Genomic DNA, 13,569 nt, shown 5'->3' on the forward strand with positions numbered 1-13,569 from the left:
ATTTCAAATGGGTCAAAATTGATGACGAACGAAAGGTCTGGAAACCTGTAAAAAATTATATCTCAAAGTACTTTAATGAATTTAATATCACATGTTTTCCTTACTATTCTTCGCAAACCAGTCTTTGAAACGATTTTTTTCATTGAGTATTATTTGATTTTTTGATAATGTTTTTAGTAGGTACTATTTTCTGGCGTAATGGTAGGTTTATTCAATAAATTTCACGAATGCTTAATTACCATGCTTTTAATGAGAAAAATCTACAAATTTATTGCGATTCTCCAAAGGGTTCTTTTATATGTGGAGTCAATAAGTTTGGTATATTTATTAAATATAGGACAAAAAACTCTAGGCAATTGCATATATGTAGTGGCTGAGCATCGAATCTAAAAATATACTAACAATTTCTCTTGGTCAGAAAATAAAAATTAATTTTTTTTCTCTTAGTGAATATGCCGATAACCTTCTTTTGAAAACCTAGATAATTTTAACTACGTGTCTTTGGACTCTAAGAAGAAGCAAGTTGGGCTATTTGGAGATACGGTTTATGGGTAGGTATTCTACTTATCTCTAGATATAATATATAATACTATTTGTCGAAACATTACACCGGCCTCTGCTTCCTATATGAACAATTAAACCCTGTAAAAGTTATATACTGAAGCTCTGAAATAATCTTCAGTCTAAATTAGTAAACATTAAATCTGTGGGTTTCCTTTCTGGTGAGCCTAGAGATTTGCAGCTTTTACACATCCTCAAATGTGTTTGATTACTCTCATGCTTTTTTAAAGAACCTGGAAAGTCTTAATTAATTATTTATGCACCTCTAAACCATGTGTAGATCAATGTTGATACATCTATTCCAGAGTTTATTCATTAAACAAATGAAACGAAAAATAAATTAGTTGATATCTAACTAGAATAACTTAAAACTTACAAATGGCAAAAATAGTACAGCTCTTGAATTGCCTAGGATAACGAATATTACTGGCGTTTGATTTTCCTCTTGAAGATGATCACTTGATCGAAACAGGTGTCGAGGTGTTAAAATAACGGTTTGGTGTTGGAAAACACCAGTAATATTCATCACTACACCAAAGGTTCCAAACAGAACATCACAAGTGCATAGGATAACGCCTTTTATTAGACAGACGTCAATCAATAGGTACATGTTCACTTATTCACTCCATTCTGTCTCTTATCATAATTAATGATCGTTTTATACAAAATTAGATGAATTCGTGTCACAACGCATTTTCAAGACAAAAATATAGTTAGCCAAATACTAATTATTATAAAAAGAATAATACATATTTGGCAAGGAATAAGTATCCTTTTCGAAAGTCTATGTCTGTTGAAAGGACTCAAAGTGAATCTTATGTGTTGCATCAGCTTGTAACTGGTAATAATAACCTTTGATAAAACAAACTCAGACAAGAGTTTGTTCACAACTATCAATTTCATTATCAAAATATGTGAGTATTTATGTCTCTGAAGAAAACGCAAAACAAATATGCGATCCTAACCTTCAAAGTGATTTCTTGATGTGGAACAAAACCAACGCAATAGCAAACTTTCTTTATTCCGCGTGACGCATCGGTTTGGGAGGCCACTTGAATTCATTTCATCGCGCAATAGCCTTACTTTCGAGATAGTTCCAAAAATATTGATTTGAATTGTATGATATAAGAGTGGTACACTCGAAATGCTCAAGGTAACTTATTTAATTTGATGGCATACTCATATTTCAACCAATTCACACAAAACATTAATAAATTCCACAGATCAAATGTTCTTTTGTGTAAACCGTAAGAAAATCCATTCGATTGCTTTTGAGTTTATCGCTCTCAGGCAGACAGTCAGACTGATAGACTTTGTTTCATAATATTTATAGATATACATGATTATGAACGAAGAGAAGATATTCACAGAAACTGCCTCGTCATTTGCTTAGTAAAACTGCTGAAAGTATCAATTGCAGCTCTAATTGTTAGTGCAACAAAACATTGCTCATGTTTTTTCATCAACATAAAACCAGTTGGTTTGTAAAATTTAAAACTTCCCGCATAGTAAATGTGTGGTTGAATTTTAAAATTCCAACTTAAGCTCTCCATCATTTGATATATCTAAGCTGTTTTATAGTTCAGACTGTAACAAAGCACACAAATGTTTTCAATATGTATAATAGAGGGTTGGGTATCCAGGTACCTGTCCCGAAAATGCTAGTACGACCCTGTTTCTCCAACACCAACTGTTTCCTGTCCATTCTTCAGTTATGTTCTGTTTTTTCAGACTGTTGACTAGTTCAAACAAACAATAGGTTTTTGTGATTTCTTGTCTTAGACCGGTTTCGGTTTGTGTCGGTTAGTCGGTTATAGTTCTGCACATTCTGTTTGTAGATATAAGAAGAAGCGTAATCAAATGGGTTCAACAAGTAGTTCCACGTCCGTATTAATGAAATAACCAAAGAATATCAAGGTGAGAAGGTGGAACCTCTGAAAAAAATACAATAATAAGCAGATATTGCAGAATAATGAAATATCACTTGGATTCAGTGCGGCTTAATTAAATACGCTATTCCGAATAGGGCATCGACATTAGTGGTTTTTAAAATCTGCGTGCATTATAGTCAATTTATTTCTATGAATGGATTTCATGCCTGGCTGAGCAGTATGACTATTTGTTATTTAATTTTTAAAGAACTGCAAGGTTGAGATAATATACAATCCAACACAAATCGTAATATTTCCACGCGTGTCTCGCTTGTGCAGGACGCCTTGTCCACTCTTTATATCAGTTTCCCTTTACAGGTAATCATCAAAAACTTTTCAAGCTTGAGGCAGTGCTATGGCGTTTGAAAATGGCTACATGTACCAAGGCCTCAACAGGATTGGCAGAGGTCAGTATATCAACAAAAGTGAATGTGTATTTGTAAGTAAACATTTTCTCGTTACTTATCAGGGGCTTATGGTACGGTTTACAAGGCTACAGAGAAGACCACCGGACTCGACGTTGCTCTGAAGAAAGTATGCGTTCAATTGACGGAAGATGGTGTTCCTATGAATACGCTGCGGGAGATATCCCTCCTGAGGCAACTCAACACCAGTAATCACCCCAATATCGTTCGTTTGCTGGATGTGTGTCACGGTCAACAAATGGAAAGGGTGAGAAACATTTTGTTATTTGAAGAGCAGAGACACAACATATTCAACACCTGACAGTGTTGTTTCAACCAGTGGTGCTAGGCTGAACAGCAAATGCATTGAAGGACATGCCTAAGTGGGAAGCCTAGTTTAGCTGTAATATTGGAGGATTGAGTTCAATGTCAGTTCCATGGACAGTCAAGTCTGGCAATGCAGCTGTGGTTCAGCCTAACACCACTGATGAAGCCTATAGCGGGTCTAAACATCGTTGTCTGGTATTGAATCATAAATGCCTTGTGTTTGGGCTCTATTTTACAACTGTTCGTCTCACAGTGAAAGACAGAGGACGAATCTTGGTGGCGGTCGATTTTGAAGCTTGGTTTTGCTATGATCTCCTTTGGGAGCCTCTTTTATCTTCAATATTCGAATATTGAGTTTTCTGTGGATCCCACAATATATTATATTTGAGGGTCGATATAAATGTTAAGGTACAATGTACGTGGACTGTATTTCCTGTGACATGAAGGTAAATGTTGTTCTTTTGCATGATTTTGGTAAATAGAGAGAGCAAAGGTTTTAAATCGAACCGAACTGTGCTTACCTTGGGAGTTTCAGTGACTCGTCTCGAATCATGTAGGTTTTACAGCAACATTAATATTTCCCTCACTTCGACAGATTGTACAGCCTTAAAGCAGAATATCATATAAGGGAGTGAAAATAGATAGATAGATGATAGATAATTTATTTAACTACGATACGTATAATGTTTGTAACACAGGTTTTGAACATCTACCATACTCATGGGTAAACAAACACTCAGACAATTAAAAAAGAAAACAGTAAAACAATAATAAATATAGTACAAACAAATCATTTCACAAAGAGGCTAACAATGTCGTGAAACTGCCACAAAATTATATCTTTCATACCAAAATTAGTAAGTAACATTATACAGGGTGGGCCAGCGAAAACTTGACATGGAAGTATATTAGAGAAACTTAGTTATCTGGGTATAAAAGGTATCTTGTTAAAATGGTTTGAATCTTATCTTTCCCACAGAAGTATTCTCATCAAAGTAGAACAACTATGCATTAAACTCCTGGATAAAATCCATCTACATGTGTCTACAAGAGTTCTCAAAAATACTGATCTCTGTCACAATTCTTTCCATATCACCAACTGTGACATACATTATCCTATCGATGGCACGCTCAAAAGGATTCATCATAGAAAAATTGGAGATTACTGGTATTACATATTCTACACTAAAAGTAGTCTGTAAGGAGGATAACCCCTATAAATTGAATTAAAAAAAATACTTTCATTGATTATAGATTCGCAAACAATAAGTAATATACATACAAACATAAATATACACACATCAGAAAAGTCTAGGAATATTTTTAAAAATGGCAATAATTTTTTTTTAGATCGCTTTAGGGAAAAAAAAGTTGACGGGTGATTATTAAACGAATGTCACTTACAACAAAATTTATTAAATGGTCAAAAATACTGAGTGCGAATATAAGCAAAACTAAAAAAAAATATGGCTCTTTGGCACCTCGAAAAAAAATCATAATACAAAAAAAATTGGAATCAGTACAAAGTCTAGCCTCCACGCTGGTTTATTATGGCCCTACATCTATCGTGCATCGACAAAATGAGATTGTCAATGTCTTTTTGAGGTACATTTGCCCATTCAGCGATTAAAAGCTCTCTCAATTGAAACGTTGTGTGAATGTTCCCCATATGCGGAGTAATTCTTCGTTGAAGCATGTCCCACACATGCTCGATGGGATTCAGGTCCGGTGATTGTGCTGGCCATGGCAATACATCAACTCCTTTGTTGGTGAGCCAGTCAGTCACTAGACGCGCGACATGTGGACGAGCATTATCGTGCATTAGGTGGAAGTTTTCACCAACAGCACCAGTAAACGGACGGACGATAGGTAGAAGAATGGTGTCGAGGTACTGTCGAGCTGTGAGGGAGCGATTTGGAAAAACGAGATCGGTTCTGCCGCCGATCATGATTCCGCCCCATTGCATTACTGTACCACCTCTGTATGTGTGGACTTACTGGACGTGTCTCAAACGTTCATTATTTCCAAGTCGTCTCCACAGTCTTACTCGACGAGAATCTGGATGAAATCCAAATCTGGATTCGTCTGTAAACAAAACTGTGGCCCAATCATTTGCATCCCAGTTTTGATGTTCTTGACACCACTCTAATCTTCTACCGCGATTGCCTCTCGACAAAGGTGGACATCTAAGTGGCCTTCTGTTGTGGAGATCTGCTTCATGCAGTCGATTTCTGACAGTATCACGACCAATGGTTACCTGGTGCGTCTGCTGCAACACGTTAACCAACTCAGGTGCTGTGATTGTCGGTTGTCTTCTTGCGGTTAAGACCAAGAATCGGTCTTGAACTGCAGTTGTAGCGCGTCCTCGCCCTGAATGTTGTTCGGCTGGAGTACCAGTTTCACGGAAACGCCGCCACAATCGACTGATAACACTTTGGGAGACCCCCAAACGAAGAGCTGCATCATTTTGTCGCATGCCACCTTGAAGAAGCCCTACAGCTCTATTCATCTCAGCCAATGGTAAGTGATGGCGTTCCATGTTAAAGCACAATATTTCCAGTTTAATTGCTGAGCAAGAACTGCATAGAATGTACAAACTCGACACTTTCAGATTATTCATTTTAGCCGAAAACCTACAGTTTGTAAAAAACTTGATAAAAGATTAGTTACCGTTTTTGCAGGCTTTGTTCAACCCATAGAAATCTACAGGGTGGTCGAGTGTACCAATTTAATCGAAATTAAACGACCTCATGCATTTATTTTTATGATATTTAGTATGTTATAAAAATATCCCTAGACTTTTCCGATGTGTGTAAATCAAAATGTAAATATAAATACATAAATATAAAAACAAAGAGAATTATAAACATAAAAAATATAAATATAATCATAGTCATAGTCATATGATCTAGTAGGATATTGTCATGTAGGATATTAAACTTATGCTGGGAGAGTACAAAATTCCACAATGCCTTAGTATTAGTCACTGCCGAATATTCGGAAAATTTAATAAATCCTATATGAACAATTTTTTTAAGAACTTCATCTGAGACCGCGACAGAGGGGAAGTCTCAGTCCCAAAAATATCAAAGTAAAAGATAAATTGAGAGGACTGGCGTCCGCCTACGCCAGTAACCAGGCCGGAGGTCGTCAGTTCTATAATTTTAACAAATTTGAAGTGTATGTTTATGTGAAAAAAAAACAAAAGGTCTGCCGAAGAGGAGGCGATTTTTATATAATTATTTATTGTTTTTTTTTCAACAAAAAATTATGAATAGGTAAATAGGGTGGCAGTAGTGGGCAAATCAATATCCCAGCGCCCCCAATAAAGCTCCTGTTAATTATTAACAGGAGGAGCCTGGTCAAATGCGCCTATAGTTACAATATTACAGAGAATACCTCTTGTATAGTTTTTTCCATACAGAAAAATATTGTGAACGTCATAATAAACATCAAGAAATGAATTTTATTAGCAGAAAGCACTAAAATAGACAAACCGTAGATAAGTGTTTCAGCATCTGTGTGAAACTGATTCTCAATTGATTTGCACAGGAACTCATAATGTACCTAGTGTTCGAGCACGTTGAGCAAGACTTATACACATACATAGAGAAACACCCAAGGGGCTTCAGCACAATCGAGATCAGGAACCTTTCTAGGGAAATTCTGGATGGAGTCGACTTCTTGCACAGCAACAGGGTTGTCCACAGAGACCTGAAACCACAGAATTTGCTGGTGACTAAAGACGGGCATATCAAGCTAGCCGATTTCGGACTCGCCAAGACTTATGATTTTGATATGAAATTGACTTCGGTGGTGAGTAAATCGATCCTGTTATTTTTTTGTTCGATGCTGTATATGTGTGTTCCTTTATTGGTCGATTAGTTGTAGAATGGCATCACTGATTAGTTAATGATTAAATCAATGGTATTATAATAATTCTTTCATTCTGAGATTAGAATTAAAATCAGCAGTTTCCTCTCAGAAACGTGTTGTTTTCTGTATTTATATTTTCTTCTGATTTATTGAATACTTTATGAAAACTTCACATTTATTTTGGAAGTTTCCATAAATATATGAAATTTCATTTGTTTTTGTTTTTACCATCACCCGAATAATTAAATTGTGTGCGCCACTGTCGGTGGAGGGCCACGAATCTAGCAACTTTAACACAATACGTGTCATTGATATTGGTTTGCCGAGTCCAATTTTTTTTACATGCATCGGACTTGTCCAAAACTTTAGTTTTATTGATGTAATACAATCTATTCTAGTCTGTACAGGTAGACATATTTTTAGAACATTTGTGAAACCAACCGTTTTAAATTTTTTTAATGAGAAAACAATAAAAAATGTAAGTCTTGGTAAATGTCTCGAATTCTTTTCGCAGGTGGTGACTTTGTGGTACAGAGCCCCAGAGGTTCTTTTAGGATGCAGTACGCCACCCCTGTGGATATTTGGTCAGTAGGTTGCATAATGGTGGAACTGTACAGTTTGAAACCGCTGTTTTGCGGTACTTCAGAAGGGGATCAGCTCAGTAAGATATTCAGGTTAGTTTGCATATTAACATGTTTACAAAGAGGATTTGAAGTTTTAATAACTTCCACTTATTAAATGCGAGCACTTTCGACAGCAAGCTGTGCTATCATCTTCATGGCTCTACTCAAACTGAACGTTTTATCTTCTTGTTTGTTCTTTTATACGGTTAGAACGCCTTAGTTCAAATACCTGCACTTTCGTGCCTCTCACCAACAAACTAAACATAATCTAACAGCTGAAAATGTAAACATATGTTCGAGACGAATGTACGATCACAAAACGTATCTGTCGAAATTTGAATATTAACCTTACTTTTTTATCAGACCTCTTATATTTCAGAATGAGATAACTATTGACTTTTAATGCCAAAACTACTGAAACCCAAAGTCAACTAGTCGCTCAGAATTCTCCAATAATAAGCCAAGTTGAAATTAGATAAAAATAAAAAAAGTTGCCAGTTAACATCTATTCCTAAAATGGTTTTATAAGAATATAATCACTTATTCGTGATATATGAGTTAAAACCAAAAGATTTATAGTCCGAACTCTGTAACAGAGTCAGTTATAGTATATACGAAGTCAATTCGAATGGCATGAAAACTAAATAGTCACCGAACGTCGGCAGTTTCTTTGTATGGCGTGGGCGGCGGGTTATAATAAAATATGGTGTAATTTCATTTTTCATAGACCTAGGTGGATTTTTTTTATTAGTAGATAAGAGTAATGCCATCAGTCTTTTATTCAGCTGTTCGGATTGACTTCGTCTAGCACAGAAGTTCTCAAACTTATTTTGTCTACCTCCCACTAGGGCGGGCCTAGTACATTCGAGAATGCAGACTAGAAACTTCTCGCTTCGCATTGAAGCTTACCGCCATCTATTGTACAGTTTGACAACTATCGAACAGGAAATAGTTACTGTCTAGTCCCCTAGATGGCGTTAATCGTAAGGGAGCGGTAAAGTTTGTGTTAAAAGCAAAAAAAACATTTTTAAATTAGCCATAGCCCTTCTAAACCGCTTCAACACCCCCCATTCTTCTCTGTGTCCTTTACTGCCCCCCTCTAGGCCTCCAGCGTCAACAAGGGGCGTTATTGCCCCCTTTGAGAGACAAAGCTGATTTATATTCGAAGATACTGTGTCACGATTTGGATTCTGAATCAGCCAATTCTCAATAGTTGATGACTAGGAGATATTTAGATGAATAGTAATGAAACGTACAGAATACATTGCAAACGAACAAATATTTTCCAGGGTGTTGGGAAAACCCCCCCAGAATGAGTGGCCGGAAGAAACCGTCTCCATCAAGTGGAACGCGTTCGACATAGTGAATCAAGTAAGACTGGGACAGATTGCGCCAAACATATGCGAGACCGCTCAGGATTTGATCATGGTGAGTCTACGAACTGCCTTCCTTTCAAAGATAAATCAAAACTTTCTTTCACAGCGAATGCTGACCTTCAATCCCAAGAAGCGTATCACAGCCCTCAAAGCTTTGAGCCATCAGTTTTTCACAGAGGAACCTCTCAATACGTAACGGCTATGTTGTGATATCGGATTTTCCTGATATCGGTTTTAATATTTAAGGTAACTAATAAATTGTGTATTTTATACTTGGCTTTCATTAACCCTAGACTCATTCAGTGTCTTATTGTTAAAGTCTGTTCCCTTAAGCAGCGGAGTGATGAATCATTTTCAAGTAGCTGTTCCATAGGCGTACATAGTTGAGCCGTTAAAAAGTGAAAAATGTAGTATTTATTTTGAACATTCAATGTCTTTATACGATTTGAAATAACAAATCTCGGAAGACTTTTCATAGTTGCATGTATACGGTGGGTAACACTCGCATTACAAGGGTGGTTCCAAAAGTACCTGGCCTGACCTAGAGATGGCGGTAGTTGTTTGAAAAATATCACTGTATTAGAAAGTACACAATCTGTAAAGTATGTTTCAAGTTTGAAGACGCTGCGTTCTTTGGTATTTCTCTGGCAGACACCAACAGCGAACGTTTTCGGTGAATTTGTGAAAATTGAGAGAATTGGTCATCTATGGTACAATACTTTTATTTGAAGGGCTTCTGCTTCTTCGTTTACAACAGTAAATTATTGGGTAGCAGAGCTTGAAGAGGCCATACGAGTGCCAAGACGAACATCGTATATTATCTGAAGATTTGGATATGAGAAAGCTGTGTGCAAGATGGGTGCCGCGTTTGCTCACACTCGAGCAAAAACAGAGTCGTGAAGATGTTTCAATTGAGTGTTTAGCGAAGTTTCACAGCAGCAAAGCAGAATTCTTGCCATAACCATGAATGAAACGGGTCCATCAGTTTAGAAAAAGAACAATCAAAACAGTGGACTCAAAAGAGAGAACCGGCTCCAAAGAAGTTGAAGACCGTTTCTTAAAAATGGTAAAACTATCAACGGCGAGTATTATTGGAACTTATTGCAACGTGTGAGTGAAGAAATCAACTAAAAACGGCCACATTTGACTATGAAAAAAGTGTTATTTCAACAAGACAGTGCACCAGCTTACAAATCCATTATCGCAATGACCAACATTAACGATTCAAAGTTTGAATTGCTGCATCATGCACCCTATTCGCCAGATTTAACCCCCTCGGATTATTTTCTGTTCCCAAACTTGATAAAATGACTCAGTGGGCCAAGCCGTAAAATGGGCCAAGCGCGCGGTATGTTGTCCGAACAGAGCATCCATTTTGATGAAACAATGTTATTATTTGCACGCGTTGTTGACTGCTAAATTCGTCCATGCTGACTTGGCAAAACAGACTGAATAAACTAACTGCAGACAACTAATTTGACAGATATAGCTTCAAGAGGGCTGCTATCAATTGTCACAAGTTCGGACGTCCGTGTTGGAACACCCGGCATTTCTTTGTAGAACAAAATTTGAACATTTCAATTATTTTTCGGATTAAATATTGAAAATCGGGCAATTTCCAATATTGAAAGAACTCAAGTAGGTAATATTTAAAATTTGACACAGTTCTAACGTTTACTTCCGCGGTTTATTCGCGATAACCTCACTTATCTGTTTCTAATAAAAAATAACAGTATTGGCAACACCATTTATCAGTGATCAATTGATCACTAAAATTAATAGAAATATGAACCTTTGGCACCATCTTACGGCAAAGTCAGAACTACCCTTCTCGGTCTAAAACAATTTCTGAAACAAACTTGTATTCACCAGTGTAGACATCTTAGGTGGAATCATTACATTTTCATTTTCAAATCTGGTTCTAAATAATGGGAGTTGGCATACAAACTAATCCGCATGACATATTGCTCTTGAATAAATAAATTAGAACTGAATATATACATTTTTTTTCTGAATGAATGCGTTATTTATCAGATGGCAAAAAATCGTCATAGATTGATATAAATTGGTGTACGGTCATGAAATTGTGGTGGAAACAACGTTTTCAAATGTGTTTGTTTGGAAATTCTGTGGAGAAGTGATATTTTAAAAAAATAAATAACCTTTCAATACAAATCATTAAATTTTAAAACAGCAACAAAAATTAATTGGCGCTCCGGGGCGACTTTACTGATTCCAGTGGCGCATTTGCTTCTTCAGCTGCAGGAAAAACCTGCAGCACAACGTCATCTGACGATCTTGATCTGCCATTGTCCTCTCTTTAATAAAACAAAATGTAGGGTGTCTCTAGAGGCTCCAATAAATTCAATACATCGCCAGAACACCGTGTCACGACTATCGTCAAACTTAAACCAGTCCGTTTCTTCCTTGGCCAAGGCGTAATAATGACTAGATTCAACGCCAGAACCTCGGTGAACAATGACTGCATGAAGATTATAATAGTGGTCTGTTGGATTGAAATTTCATCTATTTCGAACCTTCGTAAAAGTTTGGTTTTTCCGTCAGAGGTTGAGTCATGTTTGAAGATCATCAGTGTTATTATTAGATTGACTGGTGCCTCAGCTATACTTGTTTTCCTATAAGTCAGTTAGTATGGCGCATGTTTGACAATACAGTCGATCATCACCTGTTAAAAGTTCCATTTTCAGATGATTTAACAATAAGTTTTGCACGGAAACGCTAGTTGAAGTTTCAGAAAGTCACATACGTTTTTGCTACCTCTTGAACATTTACTAGCTGGATTTTTCCAGCAAAAGATTTAAAAGCACAAGACTGTACGGAATCATTCAATCCAGAGCAGCGGCGGCTCGTCAGAGGAGGCAAGGAAGACTTAGCCTCCCCATAAAATTTGAGGCTATTCATCGCAATAAATTAAAAGACATTGACAAATAATTATGATTATTTTTTTCTAAAAATGCTTGGGTATCATTACTTTACCATTAATTTTTAATATAAATACATAATATGCCCGAAAAAACACTATCGCTCACTACGTAGTACGTACCACACTGTATCCTGCATCAACAAAACGCACCGCCCATGAACGGATAAACCATCAACCCGAAATAATAAATGCCATACGTTGCAAGGGAGCCAAGCCTCCGACCGTTTTAAAAAACACAAGCTTCGCGAGGCTGATCCAACCAGCGACAGTCGTCTCGATTTGTACTTTTAGTTGCAGAAAGTATAGCGTTAGGGGAGGCTAGCCTCCAGTTGGTCTCCGTTAGTGTACGGCTGCGTTCGTTTTTTATTTAATTATTCGGACGGGATGCCGTGACGGACCGGGACTGAAAAATATTTCGGTAAATCGTTTTAGTGTTTCTTGATAATATTTGTTATTTGTGTATAAAACAGGCAGTATTGAATTACAGCAGTGCTTTTTGGTAATATTTTTAATGTGTTTTTAAAGTGGTTTCTTTCCATTCAAGGTGTTTTCAGGTTTTCACTTTTCGGTAAGTTTTTTTCCATTTAATATGGATAAGTTGGACGAAATTAAAAAATCTGACGATATAGTCGATTGGTTGCTGACAAATAAGTCTTTATCTCATGATAATAAATGTTACATTATTTAAACTCTGGGAAGGCCTCAAGCAAATTTGATTTCGATTAAAGCATCAGATAATCGACAAAATCGAGGATTTAATATTAGTTGGTACGATAAATGCGATTGTTCAACCGGTTCCATTAAACGAGAAAAACTTTTTTGTTGGCCCTGTGTTTTACTTTCCGTACAAACCGAATACCAAACGTGGTCTAAAATAGGATACTCCGATTTAAAAAAATTACCTCGTTCTACAGAAAGACATTTTAAATATAAGGAGCATATATTTTCGTTTTGTAAATTAAAATTGTTAAGCAAACAAAATATAGAAACAGCTTCAGATACAGCTCAAAAAGAGGCCATAATTTCTTTTAATAATCAGGTTACGGAAAATCGGTCTAATTTAAAAAGACATCGATATTACGATTTATTTGGGTTCCCAAGAATTAGCTTTTCGCGGACACGATGAAACCGAAGATTCGATTAATCGCGGCAATTACAAGGAACTTGGGCATCCAAAATGAGCTTATAGACAGTGTGACATATATTATTAAGGAAAATATTAGCAAGGAGATTGAAAGTGTTTCTTTTTTTGCATGGGAAATTGATGAAATTACCGATATTACCTGTACATCACAATTTTCAATCGTTTTTAGATATGTCAAAGATAATCATAATTAAGTACATGTGCTTATAAAATATTTGTAGCAATTTTTAACAAAACTGTTATATTAGAAGAGAAAAGTATTATTATTTATTGACTGAGAAGAGTTCATTTATTTTAAATAACTCAAAGACAACCCTTTTTCCTTGTTTTTTTTAATCGTCAGTTTTATACATATATTTTACGACAATACACAATGTTTATTT

General features: G+C 36.3%; 1 protein-coding gene across 1 annotated transcript; it reads left to right on the forward strand.

Annotated features, from left to right (window-relative positions):
• The first annotated feature begins 2,497 nt into the window (after nucleotides 1-2,497).
• LOC111502212 (Cyclin-dependent kinase 4) lies at nucleotides 2,498-9,368 on the forward strand. Its single transcript, XM_023156220.2, is given in 8 exon segments — nucleotides 2,498-2,670; nucleotides 2,811-2,899; nucleotides 2,962-3,164; nucleotides 6,776-7,039; nucleotides 7,614-7,653; nucleotides 7,656-7,773; nucleotides 9,012-9,150; nucleotides 9,205-9,368. Coding segments are annotated over 7 exon segments (906 nt in total). The 5' UTR covers nucleotides 2,498-2,670; nucleotides 2,811-2,847; the 3' UTR covers nucleotides 9,295-9,368.
• The last annotated feature ends 4,201 nt before the right edge of the window (nucleotides 9,369-13,569 follow it).

Source organism: Leptinotarsa decemlineata, unplaced genomic scaffold, assembly GCF_025532065.1.
Source record: "Leptinotarsa decemlineata unplaced genomic scaffold, Ldec_3_MD MMD2_tig00026282_RagTag_RagTag, whole genome shotgun sequence".
Taxonomy (NCBI): Eukaryota; Metazoa; Arthropoda; class Insecta; order Coleoptera; family Chrysomelidae; genus Leptinotarsa; species Leptinotarsa decemlineata.